This window comes from Passer montanus, unplaced genomic scaffold, assembly GCF_014805655.1.
Source record: "Passer montanus isolate IOZ18808 unplaced genomic scaffold, ASM1480565v1 scaffold1, whole genome shotgun sequence".
Lineage (NCBI taxonomy): Eukaryota > Metazoa > Chordata > Aves > Passeriformes > Passeridae > Passer > Passer montanus.
In genome coordinates, this window is record NW_024356504.1 from 17,287,856 (window position 1) to 17,304,284 (window position 16,429).

At 41.8% G+C, this 16,429-nt stretch overlaps 1 protein-coding gene across 20 annotated transcripts in view; it reads right to left on the reverse strand.

Annotated features, from left to right (window-relative positions):
• Positions 1–16,429, reverse strand: part of CLASP1 (cytoplasmic linker associated protein 1) — a 168,105-nt gene that overhangs the window by 106,992 nt on the left and 44,684 nt on the right. For 19 of the 20 annotated variants that reach the window (XM_039701680.1, XM_039701830.1, XM_039701839.1 and 16 more), the window contains 4 exons: positions 15,880–15,971; positions 15,718–15,793; positions 13,098–13,195; positions 12,177–12,244 (listed from right to left, as the gene is read on the reverse strand). In XM_039701680.1, the coding sequence (XP_039557614.1) occupies positions 12,177–12,244; positions 13,098–13,195; positions 15,718–15,793; positions 15,880–15,971 (334 nt within the window). Of the gene's footprint in view, positions 1–7,537; positions 7,658–12,176; positions 12,245–13,097; positions 13,196–15,717; positions 15,794–15,879; positions 15,972–16,429 lie in introns of those variants that run through there. The other variant, XM_039701821.1, reaches the window with a different exon arrangement.

A 16,429-nucleotide genomic window follows, 5' to 3' on the forward strand; every position in this document is an offset into this window, starting at 1 on the left:
ATAAAACCTTTACATAAGGATGCCCATAAGAAGTCAATGCTTCAATTAGCATAAACTTGAACTGTCTGCCTCACCTCTTTACCCATGCAAAGCTTCAAGGCTGCCCACTACACACTCCCTGCTCTTTACAGTCTGGAGACTGAATTGATGAAGTTTTCACTGAAAAACAGAAGCAAGAAGATGGGCTGGAGAACTTCCAGTCCCTCTTTTTTAATAGTAATTTTGTGTTTAGTTTTTAAATATTTGAAACAAGGTCCTTCTAATTCATCTGGAAAGCCTCTCCCACCAACACAAAGAACCACTGATAATTCCTGCTGGAATAGGGGTGGATTTGTTGAGGTGATCTAGGTTAGTTATCTAGATTACATTTAAACCAGGCTTAATTAGCTTCCTTTTCAAAATATTACAAGGAAAGAAGGCAAAAAACCTTACTGAGACGAAGAAAATTAATTCAAACATCCTGAGTTATAAGAAATATTTAGGCTGCCTACATAGGGAAGAGGAATACAGAGCTCTGTCTGCAAAATAAAGCTTGCCATTACAACTGAAGTTTCAGGAGACTCCTAATAATAGTATCTTGAAGAATGGCATGAAGATTAAATGGAACAAAATACAGCTCATCTACTAATTTTTAGCAAACTGCTTTTCACATAAACAGTTAGAATATATCCACATTTAAATATCAAGCTTTAAATTTTTTATATTAAAATCAAAGAGCAATCTGTATCTTAATGTTTTACTGAAAATGCCCATGTACAACTTGACAGTCACGCTGATGACAGACCAATAAAACTAAAGTGAAGCATCATCACCCTTTCTAGCATAACACCAAATCAGCAGAGGATGTGCATTAAAGGATACGTGTTGCCATTTTTAGAGGTGCCTCTGTTGTGGCTTGCAGCCTTTTCATGCTGACATTAGGTTGTGTTGTTAGCTGAGGTCACATTCTCTTCTGCCTTTAGCCCTGTTACCACTCGTGATAAACTGGAGAGCTGAATATCAGACACAATCTCAAATGACACTGGCAAACCTTGCCTTCAGCTCACTGACACACACAGCTAGAAAGTACTGAGTAAAAAAAACACTGAACCAATTTGAAGATCTGCCATAACTACTGCATCCTACAGGAGGAAAAATTAAATAATAGCATAATTTAGGTTAAAGGGGACCTCTGAAGGTCAAGTGATCCAATCTCCTTTCAAAAGCAGGGCTGAAAAAGTTGTACTGCTCAAGGCCACATCAAGACTCATTTTAAAAACTTCCACGGATGAAGATCTGTTGCCAGGATTTTTAGGGAAAAAGCCTCTGCTAGGATTTTTCCTGTCCTGAGGAGCTGAGGGCCTCAGGAAAGAAATGTAAACAATAACTATCTGCTGCTGTGGAGTGCCACAGGTGAATCTTCCATTGGTCCATGTGAATTGTTTTCCTAAGCAAGAAAGATCCTCTGGGCAACCTCTTCCAGTGCTTCACTCACTATCTTCAAAGTAAAGTATCAATTTATGGGAAAGATCCCCAAGCATTAAGACTGTCCTCGCAGTCCCTCAAGTATGTGGACTACCGGAACTTGCATAAAACCAACTGAAAATCTCTTGATGAAAAAAACCTTACTTCTAATTCAGAGGTTCTCTGGAATTAGTGGTCTATGCATTATAGATCACAAAAGTCAAGATTCCAGCCCAAAATTTACAAGATGAGCTGCTCATTGCAGCTTTTTACTGGCATTTGTCCTGTGTATAGTTTCATAGAAATCCCTTGTGTGCCATGAGGGAGCAGAGATCACCTGCTTTCACATACTGGTCAGACCATCGCTGCCAAGGGTGCAGAGCACCATCAAACACAGTGCAGGTACATTCTCACCTCTAACTGGAACTATTTACCATTTTTAGGGCATGGTAAACGTGTTTCAGACGGCTCTGTGATGCAGCTTTCTGGGAAGAAGCTGTGGAAAGGACCAAACGTAGCATGCTCACACTGCAGGCCCTGAAGGGAACATTCTGCTGCAGCTGATGGAGCGCCCAGCCCGGGCTGTACACAGGACCTGGCACAATCCAGCTCTGTGACAAAGCTCCCAGGCGCCAGGATTCTGTCACATCTCCCACACTTTCAGGCAGTGTGAACAGAGCTCCTTATAATGTGCTGCTACAAACAAGAAATAGCTAGGACAAAAATAGGGACAAGACTGCTTTAGAGCCCATGATAATAAATAGGCTTCAGGGAGTGCCATGAAGGGAAGCAGCAAGCACGGAGCACAACGTGCATACAAAGACCCAGTACAGAGTCTTTGGAGAAATCCCACTGCAGTGAGACAAAATCCAGTGAGCACATCAAAAAGAAAAGGAAAAAAAAAGACATCTGAGGAAAGCACTAGAGACAAGTATGGAGCTTCTTAAGGGGGAGGGAGCAGAAAATAAGTTTCAGTGTGCTGGTGCATAAATATTTTGCCTGTGGAAGCTTGGGATCAGATCTTATTTAAGTCTCCAGTGAAAAGGAGCGTGACTGTCCCTCCACATCACAGCAACTCCATGTGATTAGAACCCTCTGCAGATTCAGCTCCTGCCCAGCACAGAGCTCAAACAGCAGGAGCATAAATCGGAGCTGAAGTGCACTGGCAGAGCTGCAGCACAAAGAAGTGTGCCCAGCCCTGCCTCTCCAGGGCTGCCTCCAGGATTGCCCCTGATCCCAGCAGGAGCTGGGGGGAGTTCAGGGAAGAAACATAAATGATGGAGAACAGAGATCGACCCATTCTTCATAAAGCTGCCCTAATTAGAAATGTCAGGCCTCATTACGAGCCAGAGCTCACTAGACAGGAGTCCCATTACTCGGCAGACATGCATTTCTTAAAGATGTGCACACCTCTCCTCCACCCACAGCCAAAGGGAACAGTCTCACTGCATGGGGGTGAAGGCTGCATCAGTGCTGCCAACTACATAAACACTAGCAGAAGCAGTGCCAACACTGTTTCATACCTGAAACTCCTGTCTCCCCCTTCCCTGCGGAAGGCTAGGAGCAGTCATGCCTAGAATACTCAAAACAAGGCTTTTTACAACATAGTCTACCAGAAATTTACATAGGGGCCTGTTGATTTCCCATGGAAATCATCAGAAAGAGTCCATTAGTATCAAAGGGAGCAAATCTGGAGTAAAAAAGTAGTGTAAATTTCTCTCTTCTACATCTGTATTCAAGCATTCATCTCCAAAGAAGTACAGATATGTCTCATATTCCTTAGACATCAGCATCTGCATCTCACACCAGAAACATCCACGTCAAGCATCTAAAGGATTTTGTTATGCACTGACAAGCTCTGTGGGAAGGCAGGTTAGGTGTGTCACAGGAAAGGGAACAGCTCTGGAAACGTGGTTGCTATAGGTTTTGCCATTCTTGAAAAAAGCAGTTCAGGTGACACGGTGAATGGAGGTATTTCTCTCTTCCTCTGTAATGCATTGTTTATAAATTTTGATAAAACTCACCTGACTTGACTCTAAAGGCCACCTGCAAAGCAGCAGCCATTAGCAGCTTTCCTCATGAAGATTTGTCTGCAGTGAGATCCCTGCAGGCTACACGTGGGGTGTAAACCTAGCCAGGATTATTCAGGGCTGTCTGCAGTTTTGGGGCTTCAGGGGAATAAACAAAAAAAGATACTCAAACTGCTTAGCACAATGCAACAAAAGGATTCTTTTGACAGAGCAGCAGGGCAGAATTAATTCCTTCAGCAGGCAGAAGAAACCCAGTCATTATGCAGTATTTGCTGTCTTAATACTACAAAAATAGGATGCATTTACTTATTATAGCTCAGTTTTGTTCTATTTCACATTGCTGTATTTGAGCTACAAACAAAATACTTCAGCCAAACATAACAGAGGAGGAAGGCAGTGTAATGCCAGACCAGGGCCAAGTACACACAATGCCTTTCCTGTACTTCCCTCTGGAGTTAACAAACCTGCACTTGTCCACTCCTGAATTTTAAAAGAAGCTCCTCTTCATGCCCCCCACTAACACGGCTGTAACAGCAGGTTTTGTTCTACCACTGCATGTTAAACTGGATACACCATCTGTATTAGAAAGTCTTCCTCAGAAATGGGCTCTGCAGTCTAATCTCATCCAGCACAAGCACAATGATCTGAAAATGAAAAGCAACTAGGTACAAGAAGACCTTCAAGCTTCCAAGCATTTGGTCTCAGGTTCTTCAGAAATCAAGCAGGTGCTCTTCAGTCCAGACTCTTTAATAAAACCTCACAGTTATGGAAGCTGCAGCTACTGTGGTTGCAACATACAAGGACAGGGATGCTATTTGTTGCTGGTAGGAGGAACACATATTTAATGTACTTCTGTTGCCCATAGAAGCCTACACTGTATTTCACCAATTACCACAGAGTGACTGCTGCCCTCAGAGGCTGCTAATTACAGCAGCCATACCCAGTCCACTTGTTACACACTCAACCTGAAAATAAATCTCATCAAATAAATGAGAACAGCAGCACAGAATTCATCAAAGCGCTCCACAAGAGGCGCAAGAAATTTCATCTCTTCCCCAAGCAGTTCTTGGCCACCACTGAGGCAGCTGATTAAGGACAGCAACTGAATTCTAACTGGGACAGTGATTCTATATAAAAACAGCCCAGAGCATTCATTTAAAAGTAGTTATTAGGAGACTACTCTCCAGCACCCAGCCAGCATACAGAAAGGGAAAAGAAAGACACCTACTCCTTCACCACTTTCTTGGAAACTGACCTATTTGTGAGCCTCAGGCAAGGACTTCTATGCCAAGATCAATTTTTCAATTATTGCCACAGGAGCAGAAAGTTTGTGATACCTTCACTTGTGCTCACATAAATACTCTACTATGTACCCTCAACAAGCATTGAAGTCAGTATGTGTGAAACACAAACAAAATCCAAATAAACTTCACAAATCTGCACAGTGTGCAACTATGGGATACTTTTTACTCCCACCAGACTGCCCTTTAGTGTGCCAGTCTTCCTCTACGGTATTTGAATACTTTGTACTCCCAGCTCTCAGAGAATTGCTGAGAATTAAAAGGCTGACTTAAAATCACTGCTATATTCACAGTGATCAATATGTGTGGGCACAGGCATATCTATGAACCATCCTACTGATGAACTTGCCCCTGGAAAATTCTGTGTACCATAAACAAAGCAAAGTGATCAAAACCATAAGATTTAGTTAGTCCTTTCATGTAAAAATGTCACTGGAGTTAATATTGCTCCAGCTCTGACTGCAAGCTCTTTCTGACAGAACAACTACAAAGGAGAGCCAGCTGGGAAAAACAGCACAGGAAAATACCACTAAACTGGTGCAAAGACTTTAAAGACAATGACCACTGCAAATGTAAGGCTTTGTTTTAGAGGTTAAACCAACCTGACACCAAAACAGGTGAAAGAATTTGAAAGAAAAGATCATAGCAAAGAAATCAGCAAACTACTAAACATTCCTGAACTGTGATCGCCTCCACAGCTGTACCAGATGTTACTGCAGTTTCCTTGGGATGGAAGGGTGTAGGATTTTTTCTTTCCAATTCTTTATGAACACTGGACTATAGATTCATCCTTGCCATGTGTTCTAAGGTGCATGTTTCCTGAGGCAACCACTGAGTTTGCTCAGATACACATGGTACTTTACCAATGGGGATGAAGAAAACAGGCCCTGCATGAAGAAATGAATCTCCAGATGTGCAGGACATTCATGCATTTAACTTCCATCAGTAATAATGGAATGGTGCACATTAATCTTTTACTCATGAAGCCCACACTAAACAGCAGCATTTCATCCTTTAACTGCCCACTCCTTCAGCCTGTATTTTATGCACGCCTATTAGTGATGCTGGCAGTAAAGTGGTTCTGCTTAATTACACCAAAGCTTTGCCAAAAGAGCATTTGTGTGTTCATATAAAACCATCAAGCTTAGGGGAAGTGATGAAACAACCAGAGTAACTCTGGTCCTTTTTGCAAGGAAATCCTGGATCAAGGTACTTTGGATTCAATCCAGAATTCACAATACTCTAACAACTTACACACATACTCTTCTTCTGACATTTGCTACTACTACAGTTCAGACAACCAACAGTGACCTGGAGGTCAGACATTTCCCAACTGATAAGATCAGCTAGACCACTGCCCCAGGCTCTTCATTCCACCAGCTGATCTTTTAAAGCTGAGAAGATCCCAGCATGATGAAATCATCACACTTCATTGACAACAACAAATACATGCTTGTTTTCTGTAATAAGCAATGAAGTACATTAATTATTCAACACAATTCCAACTTTGGAAAAATCATGGATTATTCTCAACTCCTCTTTTGAGAGACAGCAGGAGCCAGAGTGCAAAGGTCCCTCAGCTGTAGGTGGTGACACTATCCACTGACAGGTGATGCAGTTCATGAAGAGAAGAACCAGCCCAGACAGGTTTCTGTATTAATTTCCAGGCATTGGGAGGCATTTATTGATGGTGAATAAGAAACACTTATGTATCCACTGCTTCCTCTGAAAATACATGCAGTAATTGCCTTGGAAAACAGAGTTCCAAAAGCATAAAATAAAGATCTGTCCATAGAAATGGCACATATTGCAGCATGCAGTATTCATTCCACAGCACTCAATTTGCCCAGGAGATTTCCATGTTCTGTTACAAAAAAGCTGCCAATTAACTCACACCTTGTGACAATAAATATCAATACAAACCCAACGTCAATAAAATTTGGATTAGACCGATTCAGACTTCCTAAAATTAGTCTACTACATCCACAGTATAAGGAAGGATTTCAAAAAGACAACAGGTACACTGAGTTGAGAGAAAGGGGGAAGAAAGAAAATGCAGCTTTTACAAAGATGACTAACAGATATCGTCTCCTCTGAAAGCTCAGATGAAAAGCACAGGCTTCTTACATACCAAAAATAAATACAATATATGCTTCCCTCCTGTAAATTAATTCTTCACAGGTGAATAGATACAAAGCTCCTCTACCTTTCCATTTCACCAAGTCCCAATCCAGCCTCACCGACTACCACAGACATTCTGTTACAGAAATGCAGTTAAAACACAAAAATACAGGTTAAAAAAAAGTGGTATCTCCATTTGGTACATTTTTGGAACTGTGATTCAATGCTAATTCAGAAGTCCTCATAACCAATTTAAATAATCTTCCCAGCTGGTGCTGCAAAAGGAAAACAGTTAGGAAATGGAAGTCTCAACGATCACTCAAAAACAACACAGACCAGCAGGGTTTATGAAAATTCATGTCCTCACCTCTCTCAACCTGTTCTGGTCCCTTACATATGCACACATTCTCTTTCTTCACCCCATCAAAAAGACCATTTATCATATTTTATATAATCTTAAACTGAGCTTGATGACACCAGGCTACAGATTGTTGCAGACCATTTTTTTTAAGTTCCACTTTTACTGCAAGATTGCTTCTACTGCAAGTCTCTACACACCGTTAAAAAGAAACAGAGCAGCCGAATACTCAGACGTTAACAAATAAACACATCCATGCCCGTGGCACAATCATCAGCACCTACCTTTGCCTGTAGTCATTATTCTCTGCAGTGCTGGGGAAGGGCACTGTGCTGGGGAGCAGCCCCACGGTACACGTCTCTCAGTACATGTTTCTCAGCAACTCAATCAGCAGCCAACTCGCCACCCTCCCACACCGCTCTGCTGTGTGACCTAGCAGGCGATTGCCTCCTCTGCTCCAAAATAAAAGCCTGTTCAGCATGCAGCTGCTCCATGTGCCCCCCTGTGCCTGCTTGCTCACACCCCTCCCCTTCTGCATTTGAGAATTTCAGCAATATGCTTATTTACAAAGCTGTTAGAAAGGGAGCAGAGCTCCTCTTGTCCATTTATACCTTCCACAAGGATGTGCCATCAATTAATTGTGTTCATTCAAACATCACTCAAACATTTCTGCTCTCTCTCAGTCCACACAGGTGAATAGGCATTTATTTGCTTTTTTTGTGCCCTAAAAATGCTGAGTCAATGAAACCAATCTTCTGTTTCACTTTGTATTTCAACTTGAGAACTGTATTAATAGAGAGCAAGCCACAATGGAAATTTAATTGCACAAGGAGGTATGAATGCAAAAAAGCACAGTGCAGCATTTACTGGTTCAAAATATCTGTTATCCCAGACAATTGTCCCTCCTTCCTGTCTGCAGTTCTGCTGCTTGGATGTGTGTTGACAAACAAACAATATTCCACCCTCAGATGCATAGCATCACTTGGCAAATGTGGGTGGTTTTCTTTCAGATAATAAATATGAAAATAGCTTCCAATGACTCAGCTTTATTACCAGCAAAACACAGGAATCTAAAATAGCTCCAGTTTTCATCTATTTAACTCCAAGTTCACAACTTCATAAACAGGATTCATTTAGTAAATAGCATATTTGTCTTATACACCCTCCCAAATATAGAAGTAGTTCTACTGAAAAGTAGCATTGCTCCCTCTTCATAAGTTTTCAGTAACAGAAATTATCATGTCTTTTATTTCAGCACTGTTTTAATTAACTTGCTTACTCTTAGAACACATACTCATGCAGTCAGCTACCAAAATTGCATCCTCCCCTCACTTTACTCCATGAGTACCCCCACGAGCTGGGGGAGAGATCTCAGCTCCAGAATTCTGGCTTTAAGATCCTGTTTTGATTTCCTTCCAGCCCAAGACCACTACACCACCTCCAGTGTCCCTAAATCTTGCTCTTCTAAGACAAAACTCAACATCAACAAGAAAGTTCAATGCCTTTCTTTGCCACAGGAACATCACCACTGTATCCCTTCATGCACAAATATAAACGCATCTTGCAAAAATTGTGTGACTGACATTTACAAAATGAAGATTTGCATCATATTAGGATACCACAACGATGAAAAGCATAAAAACCACACCAAAACATTTTGGTTGCTAATAACTTTGGTTTGGGTCATTGATTCCTATCAGACTTTATTTTTCAATAGATAATTTATTTTATTCTTAATCTTTACTGAAATTGATTATAAAGTCTTCTGGAGTCCAAATCTGATTCAAACTCAACTCAAATCCATGAAAAATCTGTACAGCTTCTGTAAAGGCCCTTCCACATAATACCAAGGAAACCCATACAGCATGAATTTCTTGGAGTCTCTGTCCAACAGCCTCTCTCTGTATCACATCCAACTAAAGATCATCACACAATGCCACTCAAAGACAGCAGCTGACTAGCTGGCAATTACTGGCTCTTTCATGCTGAAAATGTATTTGTCCCAGGGGAATAAGGCATCTGCATAATTAGCAAAAGCAGTTACATAGAAAATAATTAGCTTGCTGAAAGCCCAAAGGGGGAAAAACTATAATTTTTGTTTCAAGAGGCTGACTAATTATATGCCAAATAACAAAACAGAGATGCACTGAGAATCATCAAGAAATCCAGCATGGATTTTAACTTCATATTCTAGCTATAAGGGCTGCTGGTAGCCTAGCAACCAGCAGCATACTTGGGCTTGCCAAAACCTCCTCCGACTTAATGAAACACCTCAGATTACTATGCAAACCTCCCCCACCCCACTATGAATTTGATTCTTGTGTTACTAAATGATAAAAACAAAGCCTAGCCAAAAAACCAATCAAACAATTCAAGATAAACTCAAACAAGCACTAATGGACTACAGTATAGAAAGATAAGCCAAAACAAAACATCAATTATTTTCAGAGACTTGGAATTCAGTCTGATTAGAGTTGATTCATTAGATTTCTTCTTTGGGTTAAGAAAATGTACTATTATTTTAACCAACTTTTCTACTAGTCTGTGTAAGATTTCTGTTTGTATCTTGGGAACCACTAAATATGAAACCTTTAACAAGTGAGAGCAACTCACTAATCTCCAAAGTACTGCTGATATACAAAGAGCGCTGCTGCAATTCCTTCCTTGCACTTGAATCCTCAGTGAACTGCTAGAGGAAGCTGCTATCCCAAACAGGTGTCTCAGAGCCAAGAGATCAGTTTTTACTGTGTTCCACCATGCTAGAAGCCACAGCTGCTGTCCCAGCTCCCCTGTACCACTGTGCTCTGTGGTAAGAGAGGTTTCACAACCACTTCCAAGTCTCGCTGTGATTAGCACAACTCTGGGGCTCAGTTATGAGTGACCTTTCTGCCAACGGCTCTTGGTTACCCACAAGAGAAGCACATTCATGTAGTCACCCATCCAACCACTCTGCCAGATTCAAACAGTTAACAAGACTGAGCTATTTCCACTATTTACTGAGAAAGGCAAATCTTTTACATGTGCAGTATCTATCACCATCTTCCCTGGTGACTCTGACAACTGCTGAAAGTGTCACCTTTGTTCAGAAAGTGTCAGGGACACGAGAAACCTGACAAATTTAGCTTGTCTTTCTCTCAGAGGCCACAGTAAACTTGTGACTGTGGGTGAAGATAAGCCTCCTTTTGCTGGCTTACACAATCTCACAGATAAACTCAAAGTTGCACAGAGCTGTTGACACACAAGATAGGACGAGCATGTAATGCTGTATTTGTGCTGTGCTTGGAGGGCAAGAAGAAGCAACAAACAAGCCTATGGCACTAAGGGAAACTGAACCCTCCCCTCAAACACACACAAACAATGTTAATAAGTAATGTCGTCATTACTAACTTCATAAATGAGAACCACTTTAATTCTGCAACTACAGAACTTATAGAACAACTTTTTCATTTCTAAGGAATATGAAAAGGTTCTGGCAGAACAATAGCAGATCCTAGCTTTGCTCTCTTTGACCTTTAACACTCCCTCCACCCTCCCTTTTCCCCCTTTTTTGTCTCAATGTTCATACAGGAGATTCTACTGAGGAGAAATTCTACCACACACACACAGACTCCAGAGATGGCATCCTGACACAGCACAAGCAAGAGCAGGGAGACATCAGAAGATCAGGTTAAATACAGTGCAGAATACAGGAGTACTTTTGTGTGAAAGCCTGTCCATGAAGTCAGAAAATGGGGATCATAATGCCTCAGGACCTCAATGTACAAAAAGGGTAAATCTTTCACTGAAACAGTGACAAAGGGGTATAAAAGAAAAAAAAATAACTTTTAATGAAGACTAAAAGGAGAAGATCTGATACACAGCAATGCTTCAGATGTAGCAATATATCTCAGACCACAAGTCTGCCTCCTGGAAACACCAAACAACAGCAATCTACATAGTACAATGATGCATCAAATTGCCTTTTTTTTTTTTTAAGGTTCATTCTATTCCACTGCTAGCAAGACAAAAATTCCACCTTAGCCTAGCCAAGCAGAAAGCAAGGAAGTTGAATCAGCAGTAAATCTGTTTCAGTTTGAGTAGGGGTTTCAGAGAAATCACCTGGAGGCTGGGAACCTAAACAAGTTTGCTAAGGGATTAAATATTTACTTCCCCTCCCACCTGTTAAAAAAGAACAAGGACATTTGTTTCCTAACTGCATTTTTTTTACCCCTGTAAGCATCATCCAGCTGGACATACAAAATAGTCCCATATTGTGCAAAAGCATAATTTTAACCCATTCCATCACAGAGGAACCTGTAACAGGTCTTCATCATTCCCAAACATACAAGATAATACATCACATTTCTGAATAATCCAAACTATAACTTCAGGATTTTCAAATCAGTTAATTTTATTGATTCTGCAGGGATGAAGTTTACTGTGCTGTAAAATGGTTATGGCAAGAAGAATGGTGCCCAGAAAGTGCAATGGTATTTTTTCCCATTTACAAGAGAAAACACCTCTCTGCTCTCTTGACTTTGATGAGCATGGTGGGAATGACTGGGAGATCACCTCCCCTGCTCCTGGCCTTGCAGAGGGTGTGAGCTTGACAGGAACACACAGTCCTGAACTCAGGTTCTTCATCTGCTCTACTCAACTGTTGGCAGAAAGATGCATTCCTCACCAAGAATTCTCCCCAAAATCTACTGTTAAACCTATTAAATTTATAATACCTGTTAAAATTATTTCCTAGCTCAGAAGCTTATCTGTAAACACAGTAATAAACCTGTTATTACAATAAGCAAAACACTAGTCTCAGACAAGACAGACAGATTGAGGCTCTGATAAGGGTCTTTGGCTATCAGTCCTAAACAAACAAAATAAGCCTCACCAATTGGAAATTGCTAAAAGCACTAAACAGAGAGTACAAGTACTTCTACTCACCAACTGAAGTCTGGACCATGTTTCCAGATTTTTGGACCTCGTCGAATTTTGTAAAAATTACATTCAACCTATTTGAAAGTTTAAAAATACACAATAAACAACTGAATTTAAATTTTAGGAATATTAGAATCATAAAATCACAAAGGTTGGAAAAGACCTCTAAGACCATAAAGCTCAACCTTTAACCCAGCACCACCATGTTTACTACTAAACCATGTCCTCAAATGCCACATCCACATGGCTTCTGAACACTTCCAGGAATGGTGATTCCACCACTTCCCTGAGCAGCCAAACTGTATCATCTTATAGAACAGATTTGGCTTCACTCAGGTCATTGGGAGCACTGTCAAAAATGTCAGCAGAAAATGTCAGTGCAAGGAAGTAATTTTAAAATTTAAAAAAGCAACATCAACACTCAAAAGTTGAAAGGAAAACCTGAGATATAATTGAAAATATACATTACTGAAGATGTGATATGGCTAATTGGAGATGCACTTCCAGTTTATCACCACTTTTTCTATCTTAACTATTCACAGAAATACCAGAAAACACACCCCTAAAAACCAACTTGACAACCTAACTTGCATAAACACAAGCTACTCTGAAGTGTCTCCTCTCTACATTTCTCCTATATGCAGAGCATATAGGAGAAATATTAATTCCCTTAATCTTAAATCCGTTAACTAAACATCGGTAATAATTTTTGTGGTTTTCCAAAGATGCTGTGGCATACTTGGGCAAAGGTACAGGATCTGCACTAAATAAATCTGACTGTTTATCAGATTAAAAAATAAAATTAAAAAATGAACCAAGTATCCTGGGAAAAGGTTCAGTCATGAGGTTCCTGAAGTCTTCTGACGTAAGGAAGGGAATAAAAATCAACCCAAAAATAGTGAAGACCTAAGGACATTCTCAACTTACCGAGACTGGGGCAATCCTTTTTTACTGAGATCAGCCCTTACACGTTCACCAACATGTCTGTAAATTTCCACAAGGCTGTTTATTGCTGCATCTCGAACCTGGATGAGATACATGAGAAATCAATCATCTTTATAATTTAAATTAATAAATCCCTAGTAAGTCCTACCTTAGAGAACTAAATTTGTCTATTTCTCAGCAACAACAGCTGCTGCTATACACATTACCACACACTTCATGAAGGAGCTTCCAACCCTGCCTTTCACATGTTAACAGTATCAGCAGGTAATTAAATTGAAAAGGCAGTGAAGGTGTAAGATGAAAGGTTTCATGCGAAAGGAGCTTGGCTGCCTTTGCCAAACTCCTCCCATTGTATACAAATATATTTACTGGATAAAAAAAGGACAGAGACACAAACAGACCTTATATTACTGGGATATTATAAAATAAACTGGTTTTTAATGCTGTCTTATAAACTTACATTTCTATGTTGATAGCAAACCAGGGAGGAAGAGAGGAGTAATCAATCACCTGAGTCACCATGAATTTTGCATGTTTTCCAAAGTGATTTGCAAGAAATTGCTGAGCACATCCTTCCTTCCAGCCAACAGAAGAGACATAAATCTGATTAAAGTGTCACCTTTCTGTACTTAAACCCTTCTTCCACTGGACACAGCAGGCAGAGAAGGTAAACAAACTATCTGCTCTGCCCACAGAAACACCGACTGTGCACTTGTGCTTCTCAGAAGATGGCCCCACACACACCCCAGGGATAGACATGGAATATCCTGAGACACAAGCTAGAATTGCCTATAGGTGGGAGACAAAGGTCAGGCACACATCCCCTGCCTCCTAGCCAAAGAGAACCCTAACACTTCACTCTCACCCACCTCACCCCGTTCTCCTGCTGCACAGCCTTCCTGCTCAGCAGGTCCCTGCCAGCCTCCAAACGCCTCCTCCAGGCATGCCAGCCCTTCCTCAGCACTCCTGCCTCTCTTCTCCTGCCCATCAGCCCCATTTGCCACCAACGCTGCTGGGCAGAGCAGTCTGTGGGGACTCTTTGGTGCCCCCAGTTTCTGGGTACACAGACCCCAGCCCAGCCTGAGCACAAGGATTGCCTCTGTGAACAGTTAGGCAGAGGCACAGCTGCAGGACTGTAAATCCCAAGGAGCACAGCAAGGAGCCCCCACCATCACACTTGGTTTAGTCAACCACAGCAATAACAAAACTTTAGTAATTTTGAAAAAATGATCAGAGTTTAAGTATTGTTGTCACACCAGATGCACATAGGTTAATCAATCACATCAGTTGAAAACAACGAGAGCGCTATTTTTGAAAAGGGCTCTGATGGAACAGCTTCCACATCCACAACAAAAGAAAAAAAAACTGGACTTGATCTGGAACTGTTTCTCGATCCTCTCTCCAAGAGAGGGCAGCAGTGACCGGGCCCAGCAAGTCTCCCAGCGCTCAGGAAGCACCAGCAGCACAGCAGCAGCTCCAGGGGAGCGCAGGACCAGCCCCAGGGCAGACACTGTTGCACCCAGAGCCACTGTCACAGCGATTTCTGTCTGACCAATTCAGGCACAGGCTTTCTGGGAATGAGACACCAGACCCAGAAAAAAGAGAAAGAGATCACCCTTGTGTCCCCCTGCAGCTGGATACAGGACAAGGGGCTGTGCCAGGCACAAGGAAGGGGCAGCACAGAAGAAAAATGTCTCAGTGCCCTCACCAACTTTCCAGTTAATTCAACAGCTCAACTATGGCAGGACCAAGGCACCTACCTGCTTAACAAGTCCAAGCCCTAAAACCAGGATTTCCTTGGAGGGTAACAGCTTGCTTAGTCCCAGCTCAGAACTACAGAGGACCCTAAACATTAAATTTCTTGTACTCATGAGTTTACCATCTTGCAGTGGCACAAGCAGCAAGGGAAGGCTGCTTCGCTCTCAGTCCTCCTCTTAGCAAGGGAGACCCTCTCCAGACCTGGGTCACAGATGTGTCACCCATGCTGGCAGAACAACCAACAGCATTATTCAGAAACTGCCAGTCCACATTACACAATGAGTTTGAACTCTACTTCTCCACCTCCCTCTTCTCACTAACCCCGCATACTTGTACCTAATTCCAAACAAGACAAAAAGCACTTAGGAGCAGTAGATTTTATTCCACTTGCATTTTCATTTGGGTTGCATCGCTGATTAAAGGTCCTGGTACAGACTTGTCTTCACCCCCATTCAGAAACTGCCTGTACAGCTTCTGGCAGTGCACATGGCCAGGCTGTCTGACTGGCCCCATTTGCCCTCCCTGCCCAGACTGGTTCCTCTCTGAAGGTGAGGGGTGCTGCACTGAGCCCAGAGGGATCCCTGCAGCCTCCAAGGCACAGGAGTTCCCTCCCCACAAAGGTTCTCTTCTGTTCATCTCACCTGCAAATTCATGTTGTTCTGCTGAACCCCTGGAGTAACTGATATGCTGTTTTGGACATACTTCAAATTACACCTCTCCAAAACCAGCCAAGGGTTCTGTGTGCACAGCATTGTTCAGAGTTCACCACCAGCAGCACAATTAGCTCATTTACCAAGAAGGCTACCAGCACAACCTTTAAATGTGACTCACAGCAAAAGCTCACCTGGCTGTTTGGATCTCCAAGTAAGTTACATATATGTGGCACTATCTTACTCAGTGTTAAACTCTGAGCTCCAGATCTAGAATAAAGAACAAAAAGCACCATTATGAATCAGAGCAGGTTCATGCACACAACACATGAGGTTTGCAGAAGGTCCTGACTTACGCATTGAGTGTTGCAATAAGGCAGAGGCAAATCCCTTCCCTTGTCCGAAAATTCTTGTGTTTGAATCCTCCTAGCATCCTGTCCCACACGTACTGTGGAAGACAGGAAAGAGAAAAAAATGAGATGGGGTAAGAAACAGATTCTGTCTTCCAGCAGACATACACCACACCACCTCTGGACCTCAAATACAAGCTTTACACCCATCCAAGCAGAACGGGACAAAAAGGAGCAAGATACTTTTAGATCTGACTAATTCTTTGTTTTGTGCTAACTTCACAGTAACTTCCCACTACCTAAAAACAATACTCATACTTACAAAGCAAGTACCTTCCAAAACCCTGGAACAGTAACTCTTGACATATACCCCTCCCCTCCTTGGGAAATCCACTGACATGCTCCCATGTGTATCCTGTCAGGCAATAGCCTTCCCAAGTGAAGTAAACATCTTACAACAAGGTGTAGGGAGATGAAGCCATTTCAGACAGAAAAATGGCAGAGAAAACCTTCTGACAGAAAAAAGGTTTCCTTTTTTCACACAGCCAGTCACTCA